Here is a 19,682-nt window from a genome sequence, read left to right on the forward strand (position 1 = left end):
GTGAGATTTCTGGGTCATAGGGTGAAAATATCTTTAAAGCTATATTGAAGTAGCATTTCTCACTTATCAGATTGGCAAAAATCCAAAAGTTGGGTAATGTATTCTGTTTGTGAACCTATGGAGAATCATTACTTTCATATCTGTTGCTGGTAGAGGTTTAAATGGTACAATCCCTAATGGAGGGAAATCTGGCAACAGCTACCAAATTAACTTCTTTATGTGTGAAATTGAGCATTTTTTCCATGTTTCAGGGCCATTTATATTTTTCTGTGAACTGTTCATTCTTTGCATTTTTCTGTTGGGTTGCTGATCTTGAGTTTTAGAAGTTCTTTATATATTAGAAAGATTAACCTTTGTGACACGAATTGCAAAGATTCTTTCCTTTATAACTCGTGTTTAATATATTAGTGATTTTTGTATAATAACTTTGTTCCCAGCAATGTTATAGGAGTCAGCAAATTATGGCCCATGGGCAAAATCCGGCCTGCCATGTGGTTTTCATAAATAACGTTATCGGAACATAGCCACACCCATTTGTTAACATGTTGTCTCTGGTGGTTTTTGCACTGTAGCAGCAGAGACAAACTGTATGGTTCGCATACCTTAAAATATTTAGCATAGGGCTCTTTACACAAAAAGAAAAAATGACCCCAATTTAAAGCAACCACATCAAAATGTTTTGTATGATGCAGCCATTTTGACATAGCCTTAAAAATAAAAAGCCTGTTAAACTTTCTAGTGTGTGTGTGAAGCAGTGGGCAGTCCCAGGTGGGTGTCAGAAGTGTGTAGTACGTTACTGGTAATCATGATGTTATGTGTGACATGGCCAGTTTGATGACCAGAACATCAAGTAACTGATAAAATGCCGTTGTCTGAGTGTTTTTATGTGCACTGCATAAAGAAGTTTTGATCTGCGTGAATTTGGATAGAAAATCTCTTAAAATCATCCTAGTCTCAAGCAGTTTTGTTACAGCATGGCCTCAGTTCAAAGGATTTCCTTGGTCGAAGTACTTTCCAGAAGTTCTGGAGTAGAATAAAGGGAAGGAGTAATTAATTAGTCAATCAATTAACATAATTCATTGACACCTTGGAAAGAATTCCTTGTCTTGTGCAGCTATGTTGGACAGGGCTACTGTATTTTTATTTTTTTTTTAAGATTTTATTAGGGAAGGGGAACAGGACTTTATTGGGGAACAGTGTGAACTTCCAGGACTTTTTCCAAGTCAGTGCAAGTCAAGTCATCCTTTCAATCATAGTTGTGGAGGGCGCAGTTCAGCTCCAGGTCCAGTTGCCGTTGCTAATTGCAGGGGGTGCAGCCCACCATCCCTTGCGGGAGTCAAACGGCAACCTTGTGGTTGAGAGGATGCACCCCAACCAACTGAGCCATCCGGGAGCTCAGTGGCAGCTCAGCTCAAGGTGCCATGTTCAATCTTAGTTGCAGGGGGCGGAGCCCACCATCCCTTGCGGGACTCGAGGAATTGAACTGGCAACCTTGTGGTTGAGAGCCCACTGGCCCATGTGGGAATCGAACCGGCAGCCTTTGGAGTTAGGAGCACAGAGCTCTAACCGCCTGAGCCACCGGGCCGGCTTCGAGGGAGCTGCTGTATTTTAAGTTTTACTGATGAAGCAGGTGAAGCTATGGAAAGCATGTTTATCAGGTGTTCTGAGGACTTAGCAGGAAAGGATAAGGGAGAATTGCAGGATGGTGTCAGAATTCAGAAAACCCTTTAGTAGGTTGGAGCAATGGGCTGAATCTAACAAATGAAATTTTACAGGGATATTTAAGATGCTCTGTTTGATTCAAAATATCAACTGAACAAGCACAGGCCAGGATTTAGTTAAGGCTCTTGAAATCACAGACTGATATAAACTGAAAAGCATTTAAGCCTTAACCACTTAGAATGAGGACAGATACATCTGCATATGTTAATGGTGTAATACAGTAATGCTGTCAGGGTCCATTAGAGTAATTCTGTTTCTTCTGGAGATCTTGATGGTTAGGTAAAGGGAACGCATTACATATGTAAGATTTTATAAAAAGTCAAATGAGCGTGCTTAAGTAAAACAAGCTTGCCATTTAAAAAGGTAAACTAGTTCTATGGAAATATCGCCTGCACCCTGAGCTTCAGTTCTCAAGGGTGTCAAAGTAATAAGGAATCCTTCTGCCCGGGGACTTCTGAAGGTTTGCGTGTTTTACTTTTTATGTAACTGAGCGTCTGTTTTAAAGATGGGAGAACTACATTGCTGGAGATGTACTGCTTTTCCCCGAGATTTAATTGTCATTTATGTGAAACCAAAGAAGCAGATGCTTAAGAGTAGGAGCGTTCTAACTCAATGTGAACTTTTTTGCTGCCAGTTTTTGCTTGTTTGTTTTTGCTCTTAAACTGTTTAATTCTCTGTTATTGTTCATTTTAGGTTCTGGGTTTTTGGTTTGGTTTGGGTTTTTTTTTTACAGAACAGGAACTACAGCGCCGTACTTCTTATGTGCAGTGTTTTTCCTTAATTTAGAATATTTTCTTAATAAATTCTTTTGTTTGGGATTTTTGGTTTGTATCAACTTGGACTCTCTTGGTTGTAACAGAATCTGAACTCACATTGGCTTAATGCACCGAAGGAGATACTTTGGCTCCTGTTGACTGAAAAGTCCCCAGGGGAACAAATAGCCAAGGGCTTGTCCTCCAAGTGATCTCATCAGGACGCTGTTTTTCTTTGTCATTCTATTCTGCGTTCTCTCCACTTCCTTTTGCAGACGTTCTCCATACCTCAGCTCATTAGCCAGTGGCAGTATCTTCAGAGAGAAAAATCCACTTTCCCCAGCATCTCTGTCACTTTCTGGGATAGAGTTTGATTATCCCTGTTTGGGTTACATGCTCAGCAGTCACTTGGAGTAGGGCAGAAACAGTTTCCAGTGGCAAGGGATGGGGCAGACAAAATAACAGATGTTACAGCGTGAGTCAAAAAGAATAAATATTTTTATGCGCCTCTCTCTTCTCCCAAAAGGAAATGTGTGCTAAGGATGGTGCTTGTGCACATATCAGACGAGTGTGGGGTGGCACACTTACTATTCCAGTACCTGGAATTTGACTTTGAGAACTTTGAATCTGCTAGTGTTTACTTACTGTATGTAGCTAATGGAACTTATGTATAAGATTGCTGTCTACTAGCCATTGTTCCCCTTATCTGTAATACTTTCTGAAATTGCTATTGAAAAGATGAATGTGGTTGACAGTATGAATTCAGTATATAGTATCATACAGAGAAGTTATCTACTGATCAGGAACTGTGTGGACATTTAGCTCTTGAAAATACTTGAGTCATTTCTTTAAAGTATAGCTAACATTGGAAAAGCACTCGAGAAAAATGGACCTTTACTTTCAAAGACCACATCAAAAACAGATTGTCATTTGGGGTGGCCGTCAGCATCTTTATGTTTGGATACTGTTGGGTGGCGAGGAGGAAAACGGGGAGTGGTAACGGAAGCAAGTGAGACGCCAGAAGGAAGCCACATACAAGGCTCGGAAAGAGAAAAGACGACTGTAAAGGGAGACGTGCTCAGAGGTGCTCAGTGCGAAAGGTCCCGGTCTTACCTAAACTTTGTAACAATAATTGCTGCCTTGCGCTGAATGGTCAGTTATTTTTTTCTGTTAACATGTTACGCTCATTTGAGGATGTGATTTTTCAATCTTTTTGTTCTCCCAAGTTATTCTCATTTCTAATTTTTAAGAAGCATCTCTAGGTTTTTGTTTTTTTTAAAAAAGGCCTTAGGTCAACATTTTAAATAAACCTGTAATACTTAGATACATTTTTTTGTGATTAAATGTTCAGTAATATTTAAAACTAAGTTTTGGGATGACCTGTTAGTTAGCTCAGTTGGTTAGAGCACAAGGCTCTTAAGAACAGGCTGCCGGTTCGATCCCCACATGGGCCACTGTGAGCTGCGCCCTCCACAACTAGATGGAAACAACTATTTGACTTGGAGCTGATGGGTCCTGGAAAAATACACTTAAAATAAAAGTTTAAAAAAAGAAAAAGTGTAAGTTTCACCAAGTTGTAAGTTTGGTAAATAAGAGGCTTTGGTATTCTGTATTTGGGGATTTGTGGGCTTTAACAGATTTATTTTTTTTAAAAAATTGTTAACCAGGATTTTTAAGGAACCATAAGAAAACTTCCTGCTCTTGGCAGCACAGCAGACAACCTGCCCTGGTAGCCTGCTGTCCTGTGGGTGTGTCCTGGCTGGGGGGACGCCTCACAGTGGAGGTTCCACCTCACATCTGCCCTCAGTGCGGGAGGGGTGGGGTAGGCATGACAAACACTCTCCAACATGACAAGCAGAATTCTGTCTCCTTTTGCAGCTGTGTGAGAAAAATACCTCCTTATGGTTTTGCTGTCCTTTATAATAACCTAAAGAAAAGTGTAATGCTTCTAAAGTTCTCTGCCTGCCCCTTTCAATCCCCTTTCCGTACCTCTCAGCGTACAGACAGAAGTAAGGGGTCTGATGCAGTTTCTGGCCCGACAGACTGTATATTACCATTTGTTTCTTTCCAACTTTTTATTGTGGAAAATGTCAAACATGTAGAAAAGTTGAATTATTTCCCACTGAACACCATAAACCCACCATCTAAATTCTAGAAATAGCATCTTACTTTACCTGATTTATCACATGTTCATCCATCAGTCCATCTTATTATTTTCGATGTATTTCAAAATAAATTAGTATTTGGGGTTTTTTCCTAATCTTTTTTTTACTAGCAGTGCATCCTTAATCCTTGTTATCAGGATTTCAGGCATCATTAAGCAAGTGTGGAAAAAGCAATGGCGAGCAAAAGGGCCTCACGCACGCCTGACGCCTGGTTGGTGTTCAGTCAATATTTGTTAAGTGAATCCACGGATCCTATTTGACCAGCCCTTTAGGTAAAGTTCCGTTTGCCTCTTATGACAAGCAAGTACTTTTAAAATAAGCCATATGTTTTCTAGGTACATGTGAGCCCCAATTTGTAAGATACACTTGTTATATATCATAAAAGTGTATATAAATATGTATGTTTTACAACAGTGGTTCTCTTTCTTGGAATACATACACGGCAGCATTCCCAGCGACTCACATTTCTGGGTCGGCGCCTTGGGTCCTCTTGAGGAAGAGGCTGAAAGAGCAGCCCCACCTCATGCCAACCAGAAGCGTGTCCCTTCAGTCTGTTTCCTGTGAAATTCAGATTTCATTGTAGGAAACAGTTTGAAAACTACAGGTGTTTAGGTTACACAGCTCTGTAAAGTCGCTGTGAAGTGCGAAGTGCAATAGAGGAGCGCAAATACGTGCTGCTGCCCAGATCGCAAAGTTCTGCGTTTACTTACTTGGCTGGAGATGCTGCGTTATCAGAGTTCCTCCCGGCGGATCTCGGTGAAGAACAGGGGCTTTAGTTGCAAGGAAATAATCTAAGGATGTATGACTCTTATATGTGTGTGCGCACTTCTGTGTCTACATGTGGAGCTCTTCAGGGCCTGGAGTGAGTGCTCCCAGATTGAACGGTATCTGCGTTTTCACTTCTTACCTCCTGAAAGGAGGGGCATGCTTTTTTCCCAGCCCCATCAAGTGGGTGTGTTTTGAGGATGTTGGGGGGCTGATGTCTAAATGCATTGTGGGCAGCTACCAGAAACCTTCCCTGTTTCCAAAACAGAACAGGACTCTCTCGATAGGCATCATTCTTTCTCACAAGAGAGAGGGCTGATGAATCACTTTGGTAATATGTCTTCCTTTCTTCCAAAACAGCGGGCCGCTGTCCTGAAGTATTTGTTCATACCAGCATGTTTACAAAGTGAACTTAAAGGTTGTTTGTTTTGTTACGGTTCAGTTTACATTTGTAACTTGTTTGCCTCTCCACTTCCAACAGGCTCGGGTTATGTATGATTTTGCTGCTGAACCTGGAAATAATGAACTGACGGTAAATGAAGGAGAAATCATCACAATTACAAATCCCGTAAGAGACCTGTTACATTTGAATCTGATGGTCCCTTAAGGACTTATTTTTAAGATTTTATTTTTTAATAAACTGATCATTCAAATCCACACGAATTTTTGTCCTGTTGCTTGCAAAGTATTGATGGTGAAGTGAGAATATTTTATAAACATTGAGAAAAGTTAAGTCCTCTAAAGATAGGTGGGTAGGGTTCCATCAGACAGAAACAGAAAGAGAGAAATGCCAGCCAGATAGGTTCCAGCCAGAGCAAACGTGTAGAGATTAGGACGTAGTCAGTGTTCCTTAGAAGCCCCCGCTACCATTTATTGCCAGTGTGTAAGCCAGGTGTTTTGCTAGGTGCTATGCATGTTTTCTGTAAGTATTCTTAATTTCTTTTTACAAATGAGGGTAATGACACTTAGACAAGTTAAGTAACTTGCCCAAGCTCATTCTTCTTGGAAGTGGCGAATCAGGGATTCAAAGCCACATCTGTTTGGCCTCTAAGCTTTGCCTTTTCTTCTCTGCTGGGGACGACCACGTGTAAACAGGTGTCCCGGGGCACAGGGTATGTAGATGCCAGTAGGAGACAGGCCAAGAAAACTGGCACTTAGCGCCAAATCAGAACAGGACCTGTGTGCCAGGCCATACCCAGACTTTGGAATTCATTTCGTAAATAATGGATTCATTTAAGGGCTTTACAGTTGATATCATTGGAGGGCGGTGACACGAGGAGACCTGCGCTTTAGGGAAATGAATCCCGCAGACGGTGTGGTGGAGTCTAGCACACGACCTGGGGTAGCAGCAGTAGGCCTTGAAAGAAGACGGGTGCAGGTGGCCTTGCAGAGTCAGAGCCAGAGGACTTTGTGCCTGATGGAGGATGTTGGTGAGAGAAGAGTCAGGGATCGCCGAGGTTTTTGTCCTTGGCATCTGAGACAAAGCGGATTTATTACCAAATGTGAGGCAGGAAGAAGAGCTTCTTTGGAAAGATTAGAAGAGTTTGTTTTTAGATATGTTGAGTTTAAGGAATAGTAAATAATCAACCCTGGCTTATAGCTTTGGATCAGTTTAAAAATGGAAATGCAGAGCTGGCGATAGGCTGCCTCCCTGCACATCTTTGACAGCACGTGAGGAAAGGTGCCAGGAAGGGCGAGGGGACTCTGGGAAAGGTAGGAAGAGGTGCAGATGTGCTCCACTGGCGGGAGGGGGCACGACTGTGGCAACACAGGAGCGAGGAAGGAGAAAGAGGAACAGCCGAGAGGATGGATGGTGGTGTCTTCATATTGACAGTGTTTTTAAAACCTGTGTTGCATGTCTTAGATACCAAAAAGAATTACTGGGAGAAAAGCATATGCAGTTTTATAAAATATGCTAGGTGTATAGAAGTAAATGGTTCTATTTTTATTCATAGGAGAAATTAAGATTCTTTTATCTACCTATCTAGTTTTTTTAATGAAAATGTATTCTTCATATCTTGGTAAAATAGTATTGTCTCTTAAGTTGCTGTTGTCAAAAAATGGACATTGAAGTTGTAGCTTAAAGTGATTTTAAAAAAATGTTTTATCTAGATTCAAGTAATAATTCGAGCACAATTTATGAACTTAAGACAACTCTTACTATTTTAAGGAGAAAAGTGGGACTTGGGTAAAATAATAGATTGGAAAATAGGAATCCTGGTGTAGAGTACTTTATTTAGTTTATTAACGTTACTTATCCAGAAGATCTAAGGAACCGTGGACCAGGCTGCTTTCCTACATAATGTAATCCCAAAGCTCAGTGCCTTAAACAGCCATTGGTTGCCCTGGAATCTGCAAGTCAGCTGGGTGGTTCTACTCACCTGGACTCACTGGCGCAGCTGCAGTCACCTGGTGCCAGGCGGGGGCTCAGCGGGCTAACTGGCTTCACTGGTCTGGCGGTGCACCTCCTGGGCGGCGGCTGGCTGCGGAGGTGACAGAGAGATTGGGCCTGTCTCTGTCGTCATCTAGCAACCCAGATGTATTCACTCAGAAGCTCTTTTGGTTGGGAAAAAGCAATCTGAAGTGTACAAAACCTCTTGCGGCCAGGCTTTAGACTCACCCCATATTATTTCCATCTCATTCCGTTGGCTAAAGAGGTCAGAAAGGATAATGCAGATTCTAGGGGTGGGGGTGAGCATGTGCAGTCTACTTCTTGACAATCAGAGCTGCAAATCATTTTTGTAATCTACCGCAGACCATAGAAAGGAATTACAAAACGATGGTGTTCTACTAATACGCTATTTTAAAATCTTTGGTCACTGGCTATTGAACTTTGATTTTTCTTGTTTTTAGATTATATCATTTTCTGGAGTAAAGAGAAGGCTTAAGAATTTAAGAATTTGAACTGTGTTAGCTCTGTAGGAATAAAAAGCTTAATGTTAATTACTTTTCATGTATAACAATTCCCAATGCAAAATTTCTGCAGGAAATTCCAACTATAGTCTTTCTTTTTTCTTTCTTTTTCTTTCTTCTTTCTTGAAAAACTCTTAGGATGTTGGTGGAGGATGGCTGGAAGGAAGAAACAGCAAAGGAGAACGAGGTCTTGTTCCTACAGACTATGTTGAAGTAAGCGCTTACTGTCATTTATTAATTAAACCTGGTCTTTGTCAAACGTCTTTTTATGAATTAACTTAAATGACAAACGAAGATAGCAACTTCATTTTTAATTTAAAAAATTCCATTATAAGAGTAATACATGGTAATTATATAAAATGTGGAGAGTACATTGAAGTAGAACTAAGAAACAATATTACCTATAGGCCCAAGCTCCAAAAGTTACTCCAAATATTTAGATTAAGTTCTTTCCAAGGAGAGCAACTTTTAATTATCATGAGTAAAAGTCCCTGTTTTTCATTCACTTGTATTGTGGAACAGCTGCTACCTACAATATTGTTTATTGTAGAATTGAAGCACAAAGTTTGAGTAGATTTTTTAAAGTAGCTTACCCTCTCCCTGTGTTAATTTAGGGCGCATCTCTCAGTTCCTTCTCCCGGTCCCACAGACAGAGGGTCTTGAATGAAGTGCTGTGAGCCATTGCCTGGTTTAAGCTCCATTCTGATAGATGCCAAGGAGATAGTGTTACACGCCCTGAATGAATGAGGCTCCCCGCGGGGACACACCCACTCAGCTGACAAAGCCTCTTCTGCCTCAACCTCCTGGCGCCCCCTGCTGGTGGTCTGTAGGTCACCCTAAGCACTGAGCCCGTGGTGAGCTTTCCTCTCGATCTGAGAGGAAGAAACTAAGGTAGCCTGGTGCCCCGTGAGTAAAAATGGAGTGCGATCAAGAGTAAAGGTGCCTGTGGTTCCTCTCCAGGAGGGAGGAGTAATGCCCTGGGAAAATGTTTGCCTGAGCGCTGCCTGCACAGTGGGAAGGTCTCCTGTTGTTCCTGGTGGAGAGTTGGGGAGGGAAGTTTGGAACCCTTTGGAGAACCTGATGAAATCTTCAGCCCTTCCTCTCAGAACTATGTGCATGTGCGTGCACCCAGCCTTTTCCATACAGTTTCGGAGGCTTCACAGGCCCCTGAAACGAGTCCATGTCTTAGTTTGTGTTGTGTTTTAGTTCTATGCACTGTGTATTCAGGGTTCTGAAACTGAGAAAAATGAGAAAAATCTGAGGCTTAGTAGATACTGGCATTAATTGCATTTTCTAGAATTCTGCACATTTACAGAAAGGAATAATTAATACAGATGTTCCTGGGCTTGCTTGCCTGTTAAGAACATAAGCCCCTTTTCCATGAGAGCTGACAATTCTTACTTGCTTTCAGGGACTCGAACGCTGAAATAACTCTAATGTATGAAAATAATTGTGATTCTTCCTAATATTCAGGTTTTGCCCAGTGATGGGAAAGATCCGTTTTCTTGTGGAAATTCAGTGGCTGACCAAGCCTTCCTCGATTCCCTCTCAGCAAGTACAGCTCAAGCCGGTTCATCAGCTGTCAACAGTAACAACCAGGTAAGTCTTGTGTCATCCTCCTGGATGAGGCTGGCTCTCCTGAGAGCAAAGCTCATTTGTGGAAGCTTGTGATGCGTTAGCAGCTGTTGCCGTTCCCTGAAAGCATAAAATAGCTGTTAGATGTTTGTGTGGCATTTCTATTGGGTATTAACAAAGAACTTGCCTGTTGAACCTACTAAAAACTGTTTATAAAGTTGATGAGAAGAGAAAAGCAGGGTGTTCACTGAGAGTAGCTTTTAAAAGTCTGGCATGGTATGAACACAGACCCCGTACATTGCGAATACCCTGTCAGGTGAGGCCGTAGGAAGAAGTACCGTGGGTTGAGGCGGTCGGTGTCAGAGGACGCGGTGTGTCTGACCTTGGCACTGACTTACGCGCTTAGCAAGGGCCCCCTCATCCTGAGGTGCAACGCACGTAACAGTGACTGCAAATCCAGCACTCTGCACGTGCTGCTATTATTGTATTGCTTCTAAAAGACTTAGAGTAGTGGGGTAATTTGAGAAAAATACTCTGAAATTTTACATTATTTTAATGAAAATTTGATCAGTTTGGGTGATGCTGCCTATTTCAGTTATTACTGGATGATTATCCAGAGTGAGTAACAAGAAAATTGAGAGGATAGCTATCAAAATATTATTGCTGCCTCCACCTTTAGAAATGAGTGGGCTTTGGGCAATGTTATGTCTTGATATGGTTTTCAGCTACGTAAAAGGTTTTAAATTATGTGAAGCCTAATAATCGTATCACTTATAATTATTTGCTTACAGAGGTCTATATCTTAACCTCCCAAGAGAGTTTATCAAGGTGCTTTTACCATATATTAACTACAGGTTTTATACATTTTAAATAGCCTTTTGTGGACATCCTGAGTTACAAATTAGTCTGACCCAGATATTTAAAAATCAGAGGCAAAGTGATCACTCTAGTTCAGCATTTTCCCATATTTTGTTACTCTGTAATATTTGAGAAGTTGGTCAGTTAAAGATTACTGAAGATTGGGCCGGCCCGGTGGCTCAGGCGTTTAGAGCTCCATGCTCCTAACTCCGAAGGCTGCCGGTTCGATTCCCACATGGGCCAGTGGGCTCTCAACCACAAGGTTGCTGGTTCAACTCCTCGACTCCCTCAAGGGATGGTGGGCAGCACCCCTGCAACTAAAATTGAACACAGCACCTTGAGCTGCGCTGCCACTGAGCTCCCGGATGGTTCAGTTGGTTGGAATGCGTCCTCTCAACCACAAGGTTGCTGGTTTGACTCCCGCAAGGGATGGTGGGCTGTGCCCCCTGCAACTAGAAAATGGCAACTGGACCTGGAGCTGAGCTGCGCCCTCCACAAGTAAGACTGAAAGGACAACAACTTGAAGCTGAACAGCACCCTCCACAACTAAGATTGAAAGGACAACAACTTGACTTGGAAAAAAGGCCTGGAAGTACACACTGTTCCCCAATAAAGTCCTGTTCCCCTTCCCCAGTAAAATCTTAAAAAAAAAAAAAAAAGATTACTGAAGATGAAATGGAAGAAATAGTACTTAAACCTCACTTGAAGTTTCCCCAGGGATTCTCAGCCTGAATGCTGTTAACCTTTTGGGCCTGATACTTCCTTATTGTGACGTTTAGCAGCATCCCCAGCCTCTACGCACTAGATGCCAATAGCACCCTCCTCCGTTGTACCAACCAAAATTGTCTCCAGATGTTGCCAGTTGTCCCCTGGCAGCCAGGTCAACCCAGCGGAGATTCACAGTTAAACAAAAACATCAGTGAAATGTGTTTGCATTAAGTAAAAGACAACATTTTAATAAGAGGGAATTATAGTGAGATTATCATAGAATAAGTAAAGGAAAGAAAAGATAGAAATAGTTCATTTTATTTTAATTCAGGGACCTAATCAGCCATTACCTCAGGATAGGCTGGAGCATTTGAGCTGATGAACACAAATTCAAAATCAGACTCAAATCTTGTTCTGTTGGGAAGTAGATTTCTCAGTATTTAAGTGTAATAATATAAACTGAATAGTATAAATCTGAATTTTTTTTCTTCCAGGTTATTTAGAAGAAAATATAACCAATTTTTAAAGAGTTGGATTTTACTAATGCAACCTAACATTAAATCTAATTAGAGCCTTTGAATGAAAAGAAAAAGTAAACTGAAACTGGAAGTAACAAATACAGAAAGAATGACCATAATTAATTAATTTGAGCATTTGAATTTAAATCAAGTAAAAATACTTTTAACAGCCATCCATGCTCTCAGTTATCTGGGTTATGAGAGCAATTTAAATAGGCCAAAATTGTGCTACATTTTATAAATATCATGAAAGATGTCACAAATAAGAAACCAGACAGCCATTATTAATTGGCAGCTTTTAAACATTTTTCTACTATCAGGTTTGCCCATTCTTTCACTTCTGAGTGTCAGTAAGATGCTGCTTGTGTTCCAGCGATATGCCTCTTGGGCTTTTTCTCATGGGTCTGGCCTTGTGTTCTCTCATGGAGGAGTTTTATTTTGGGGACAGGTGTGTCAGAGGAGCCAGGCCTCCTCTCCCCCATCAGGCCATGCAGGGCGCACCCCATCCTTTCAGCTCAGTGCACTGCAGACTTCTGAACCACTGTCTGTTTACCCTTCTCAGCACCAGTTATTTTAAATTAGGCTTTCTTCCCACACAGGCGGGTTAGCCCCACAATTCAGCTGCTGGTCATCCAACATCCGGACTAGTCTATCTTTCTCTTAAACCATGTCTTTTAAAAATAAGGCCCTTTACAAGTATGTCCCATCTGCAAATCTCCCTGAATAACTCATTTCGAGCCTGCTGGACTTTTCATTTATCTGAGCCTTCCTTTGTATTTTTAATCTATACTGCATTTCAGAGTAACTAGTTCATAAATTTATGACTTAATATGTAAAATAGCACTTCCTTTTGTTTTTCTTAAAACTCCTAGTTTCAGATTGCTTGGGGTACCTTTGGTTCTAGCTTCTCACTGAGCAGTCGCAGGGGTAAGTGTAATAACTGGGGAAGAGGTACATAACACTGATACATTCATCACAGCGACCCATTAGCATCTTTCCTTCCTTTGCTGGTATATGAGGGAACCCCTTCTCTGTAAAACAATCCAGCCGCTTGGCTGTGGTACAGACTCGAATTATAAATGTCAAAGGAATATAATTCATTATTCTTTAAATGTGTTGGAGCAGTTTAATTCGGAAAATAATAATGCTCTTTTATTTTTTCAGTACGTGGAGAGAATATAGACAAAATTGTTTTCATAATTTTGGAATATGGAAGGCGTTTCTAAGCACGATACAATATCTAGCAGCCATTAAGGAAAGCCTTGATAATGTTTAAGTCAAAAAGTAATATTAAACTAGGAAAAATATTTCTAACATGCCACCAATATAACTAATTCTTTTAATATACAGAGAACTGTTGCAAATCTATAGAAAAAAGATGAATAACTCAGGAGAAGAAATGGGCAAAGGGTGTGAACAGATTTTTTCATTGGAAAAGAAGTACAAATAGCCGGTAAACAGGAAAATACTCATTTTGAGATTCTGCCGTCAAATTAGCAGAGAATTAAAATGCTTTATTCCTGGTGTGAGAAAAAGCGCATTCAATAGGCATTCTGATACGAAGCCAGTGGAAGGATAAGGTATTTTACAGTGGAAAGTGTTGTGAGATTTGCAGATGTCAGCCTTAGTCCCTGTGTAGAGCTTTGTGTCCTCAGCAGTGGCTGCAGGACCGGGAGCCGGCCCTAGCCCGTCATCCTACCATCTGCTGTGTGACCCATCAAAACCGTTCAGTTCTCTTCCAGAAAAATCCTCTGGGCTGGTTAATTATGTTTTAACAGTTTAGTTATTAAACGAATGGTCTAAGTTAAGTGGTTACTTAGGAATATAGCATCTTTTTATTATGCAGAAATTTTCATTGTAATAATATTTGTTATGAAGGAATTTTTAATGGCTAAGGGATGAAGAAGGCAATAGTACTTTTACGTTAGAACTATATTTTGCTTTCTCGTTTCTCAAAAAATCATTTTGGGCCATTTGAAGATATTTTATAGTCCATTTAAAAATAAATCAGCAAAAGAAACCTTCACAAAGGTATTAAGTGTGCTTATTATTTCATCATCTCAAATAAGGTCTGTAATGCCATAGTCCTCTCATAATTGCTTATTGAGGTTTCCTCTTTACAAAACCTTTATTGAAAAGGTGCTCTTGGTCTTACCCCACTGCCCTCCACCCCCAAATGAATCCCTTTAGTACTTGGTTACAGGCCTTTGTAAGGAAGGTTGTAGACATCTGTTTATAGGATTTGTTGACATTTTTCTTCAAAACTGCATTAGGCTGGCATGACTGACTTTCCCCGCTTTGTCGATTTCAGATCCTCGCCTTATATGACTTTGTGCATCTAGAGAACCTTTCAAAAATACTTGCTGGTGAAGTTTATTGTTTAGGATGGTTTTAGTGTTGTTTGTTTTTGCCTAAAAGGAAAGGCAAAAGGTTCGTTTTGTTTTTTTACCTTAAAACTGCTATGTTAAAGGGCTAGTCAGCACTGTTATATGCACAACCCGTCATCAGAAGAGTTTCCATAAAAGGCCCTTTAGCATGGATTTTTATTAGATCTAGCTGGAAGCAAATGGTCTTTTGCTATTTGTGGCATCATCCTGTTTGGTACGTAGAACTGCCTATTTTAAAACTTTGTGCTAACGAGGTAAACTCTCTAGACTAATACAAGTATTATCCATTTCCTAAGGCAAATTTTATTCTTTTGATTTTCTCAATTTGAAAAATAAATACCTGGAATTGACATCTGTGGGTCCACAATGTGAATTAACAAAGGATTTGTTAAGCCATTTAAATTTTGAGGGGTAATTTCCAGTTAGTAGTGTTGATATAACTGACTACCAATGGATTTAATATGGTGTGGTGATCTAACCTCATGTTTAAAAGAATGTACAAGTTTTATATGTCTGTTAGTGGTTTTCTGAAGTCAATAGAAGTTCAGCTGTAGAATTAAATGATGTCCTTTGAGCAAATATAAAGAACAAAATAGGAAATTTTACAGTTCTTCTGTATTTTGAGCTGAAATGGTTAAGCTTTTTACATAAGAGAATATTATACCTCCTGTAAGCCCTTTTGAGAAAAAGAGTTAAGTCTGTGTCAGAAACTGATTGAAGCGTTCTTGGGTATAGGAATTACATTATTTGCTTTCTATTCGCACTTCCTAACACAATTGGCACGTGGTTATTAAATGTTCGATGAATGAGAAATGTCAGATAAAGACTTTGGTCAGATGACTTGCCAAAAAAAAAAAAAAAAAAACCCCAGCTACTAATAACCACAGTCTTCACAAAACAAGAAGCTTTTTATTCATTTTTGTTGTATGCCCCTGGAAGTTTCTAGTGGCAAAATTCTTTCTTTCTTCCAAGCAAAAGCCCATTTATTAGGGCGCAGTAGTGTGATAGGCCATGGCATGATAAGCTAGATGACAACACAGCGCATAGGATGTAACAGTGTGAGACTGAGGCATAGGAGGAATTTCCTTATCTGATGAGGCGGATCCTCGAATGCTTCTCGAGCCTCTCCCCCAAGATGATAATGTCAAAGGTAGTGAGCCCATGACTAGGGACTCCTCCGACCTGGTGGACTTACAAGCGGACTGATCTGTCTTGACCCACGTTGAACTTTGGCCATCCTCTGTCAGGAGCCAGGTGGGCGATGGGAGCTGTGACCACTCATCACTGTCCTTGGAGCCTTCCTGGTCCTTTGTACTCCTGTTTGCTGGTTTGGTAGAAAGCAACCTTCATGAAATATAAGTTACCTTTTTCATAATTCTCAGATGTAGGTCACTTAGATGTAGGTCTGACTTAGTTCCAGTGTACACAGATAACATAAATGACGTCTATTGCCCATTTCATCGTCTTCTCCCAGCCTGTCCCCGTGGCGTTATTCTCGTGGTCTGTGCAGTGAAAGTTGTTCTTCTTAGACCTTGTCTTGTCTACTTACTAGAAAACCAGTGAATTGAGTCAGATCTCACCGTTGTTATCCAACAAGCTCTTATTTAATGCATTTTCATTGATGCCTGTTGTCAGAAGTAGGAGTTTGATGCTTCCTGGTCCAGGCCCCCCAAGTATGTCATCTAAGAAGCAAAATACAACAAAATAGCAAAATATAACAAAACCAGAACCTGTCATTTTTGTGGTCAACAGTTACAGACTAGTGTTTTTATTTTCTTTAAAAAGAATTTCTAAATAACATTTTATTGTTATAGAAGCAGTACATATGCACTGGAAAAACGTTAGAATTCAGACTAGCAAAGGACCAGCATCCCATTTCCTGCCGTCCACTACTGTTTACACCCTGATATGTGTCTTGTTTTCTCTGTGTGAACGTGGGTGTACATGTGTATACCCAGATGAGACGTGTGGTAATATACGCTGTGACCTTTTAAAAGCTGATGATACTTTTGTTTCCTTTTCAGTAAATATATTTTCATCTCACATAATATCCAGACCAATTTTAATTTTCCCAGCTGACGCCAGGGATGTCCTTTACAACTTGTTTGTAAGCTAGTGTCCAATCTAGGACCAAGCCCTGGATCTGGTTATGTCCCTGTAAGTTATTATTTTCAGCACAGTCCTTGCTTTTTTTAAATTCTGACTTAGCCAGTTATCCTATAAAATTCCTGTTTTCTGGATTTGCCTGGTTGTTCCTTTTTGTATTGTTTTATGTTGTTCCTCTATCCTCTGTACTTCATATAATTTGGAAGTTGTACCAGAAGGCTCAGAGGATTCAAATTGAGCATTTTGGCAAGAACACATCATAAGTGATATTGTATATTCATGGTGCATCACATCAGGAGGCATATTATCTGGTCACCCTGCCATCGATCACATGACCTTGGTTCAGGTCGAGGACAGTCCTGTGCCTCCATTGTCGACTTACATTTTCTCTATATCATCAGAAAGTCGTCTGTCAGACATTAATTTAACATTATTAACCATTCGCCTAATGGTTTACCACCAATTTATAATCCTTGCTTGCCTGCATCAATAATGTTATTCCAAGTCTGCTATATTATTACTGGGTCAGATTCAATTGATTTGTCTCTTGTTATGGGTCATATTTTCCTGCTACTTTTCATGCCTGGTGATTTTTTTATTGGATGCCAGACGTTGTGATTTTCACCTTGTTATATGCTGGATATTTTTGTATTCCCATATTTTTGATCCTTGTTCTGGCATGCAGTTAAGTTACTTAGAAATAGTTTAATCCTTGCAGGTCTTATTTTGAAGCTTTTTAAAGTGGGACAAGAGCAACGCTTAGTCTAAGGACGTTTTTGCTCCTCCATGGAGGGTAACTCTTTCAGTCCTGTACCCAGTGCCCTGTGAATGATGAGGTTTTCAGTCCTGGCTGGTGAGCAGAGCCCCGTGTGAGGGACCCATACGGAGTCCTGTCATATTGCAGTGTCCTCACATGCGTGTGCTGGGCAGTACTGGGCCTGAGCCCTGCGGTCCTTCAGTCAGTCAGACGTCCCCTCTCAGCCCCGTGCCCCAGAGCCCACTGGGCTTTGTGTGGGTTCCTCACCCTAGTCATGGCCAGGAAAGTCTCCAGGCAAGAATCAGGTCCTTCGTTGCCTAATGTCCAACAATGTGAAAGCAGTTTCGTAATATTTTGTAGTTTTTAGTTTTAAGTGGAAGTATAAACTGGATCCCAATTGCTCCTTTGTGTATTAACTGATTTCCAAAACTAAGTTTGTCTACATCTAAAAATGGAAATAATACCACCACTTACTTCATAAGAGAGTTGCACCCAAAAAGTGCATTCTCGTAGCACTCTCTAAACATTAAATAACGACAGTGGCTTCCCTAATAGAGTGGACCTGGGATTTGAAGCCTGGATATTGGACTCCAAAGTTGTCCTCTTAACGTGATGCCAGTTTGGCCACTGTTGGCTTCATGGAGTGTATCAGTTATCTGTTCCCACAAGGATGCTGCGTCCCGAGCCAGCCTGCACCTCGGGAGTGCACACCAGGAGACTGTGTGTCCGAGCCCCTGGCCTGGCCAGGCTGTTCTGTGCTCGCAGAGGGCTGGGGAGGGCTCACCGTGGCTCTCTGGTTGTTTGGCATTGACCGGGTGGCTCTGCTCAGTTTGTCTGGATTCTGTCACTGTCTGGTGGCTGTGAAAGCAAAAGGTTCAGCATCTTAACATTTGTGAAAGCTTGGCTATGTTTTTTTCTCTGGAGTTTCTTTCATTGGCTTTCTGACTTGTGTGGTATTTGTTCCATTCCTTATGTGCTGCTATAATTATTTTTAGTGTTTCAGTGGTACTGTATTATGACAACAACAGTCTTTAGAATATATACTAATGCATTGAACTTAACCCACTACTACACAGTTGGGGCTTTGCTTTTTGCATGGAATTTGTGAATGGGGGGCATGCTAGAATTTTCTGGTGAACTGCTATGAGTTTGCTGTTTTTAGTTGAAAGCTTTGGCATATTCTTTTTCCCCCTCTCCATTCACTGAGCACCTTTTTTATTTTAAGGTGGATATTTTGGCTCAGATTGGTTGTATTGAAAGTCTCAGCCAGTCACCGCCTTCTTCATCTTCTCCTTCTCCTTCTTCCATAAATAAGGTAAAATTCACACTTGAATGCAAGTGGAAATAAACGTTTAAAACCCTTAAAAGTAACTTTTCCCAGTGAGGTCACGTTTCAGGTAAAGTATCTTACCAGCGCTCCCTGGGACCTGGTAACATAGAATGAGGACAACTTGCAGTTGGAAGGGGGATTGGGATTTACGTCTTAGAGACTTTTGCGGAGACTTGATTGACAAATTTTTTCCATGGACAGTGAGGCGTAAAGAAGAGTTTGTAATTACACATGGTTGATAGTCAGGAGGGGTTGGTACCATAGAGGGAGGGAAAAGAAGAGGATGAAGACATTGCTGAGTAGAAAGGAGAGAGGACGGAAAACGGGAAGAAAGTAGAGAAGAGACATCTCAGCGTTTGAAAACTTAGAGCAGAATGGATTATTGTGTGACCAAATGCTTACAGTTGAGGGATAAAGGGGGGTTGGGGGATTGAAAGCAAAGAAATCAGGGACAAAGGATTGTTCAAGCAGGTCATTGTAGCCCAATTTGTTACCTTAGGCGTCACGCTTTGAAGAACCAAGATGTGAGCAGTTAGCACACAGCATGTTTGTGCCAAGAGCCCCAAGAATTAGGAGTTACTGTTGAACGTTAGATGAAGCATTTCTGCTTCTTCCTGTCTTATGTATCCGAAGGAAACAGGTCTTCAGCTAGACTAGAAAACATCTTTAAGTGCTTATTATCACCTTTTTTTAATTTTAATTTTTTTCAATTACAGTTGACATTCAATATTATTAGTTTCATGTGTACAGTATAGTGATTAGACATTTATATAACTTACGAAGTAACCCCCCCTTTATAAGTCTAGTGGCCCCATAGTTACTACAATTTTATTGACTATGTTGCCTATACTGTACACTCTCGTGACTATTTTGTACTTCTTAATCCCTTCCCCTTTCTCACCCATTCTCCCAATCCCCCTCCCCTCTGGCAACCATCAATTCTCTGTATCTACCTCTGTTTCTGTTTTGTTTGTTCGTTTATTTTGTTCTTTAGATTTCACATGTGAGATCATATGATATTTGTCTGTCTGACTTATTTCACTTAACATGAGACCCTCCAGGTCCATCCATGTTGTCACAAATGGTAAGATTTCATTCTTTTTAATAGCTGAGTAATATTCCATTG

General features: G+C 40.7%; 1 protein-coding gene across 2 annotated transcripts in view; it reads left to right on the forward strand.

The window, feature by feature from the left end:
• The window catches only part of SNX9 (sorting nexin 9), a 90,382-nt gene that overhangs the window by 23,280 nt on the left and 47,420 nt on the right, over positions 1 to 19,682 (forward strand). The window contains exons 2-5 of one of the 2 annotated variants that reach the window (XM_074333752.1): positions 5,886 to 5,972; positions 8,456 to 8,530; positions 9,791 to 9,916; positions 18,452 to 18,541. In XM_074333752.1, coding sequence (XP_074189853.1) covers positions 5,886 to 5,972; positions 8,456 to 8,530; positions 9,791 to 9,916; positions 18,452 to 18,541 — 378 coding nt within the window. The remainder of the gene's footprint in view (positions 1 to 5,885; positions 5,973 to 8,455; positions 8,531 to 9,790; positions 9,917 to 18,451; positions 18,542 to 19,682) is intronic. The other variant, XM_019749328.2, reaches the window with a different exon arrangement.

The sequence above is a fragment of the Rhinolophus sinicus genome, linkage group LG05 (genome assembly GCF_036562045.2).
Source record: "Rhinolophus sinicus isolate RSC01 linkage group LG05, ASM3656204v1, whole genome shotgun sequence".
Lineage (NCBI taxonomy): Eukaryota > Metazoa > Chordata > Mammalia > Chiroptera > Rhinolophidae > Rhinolophus > Rhinolophus sinicus.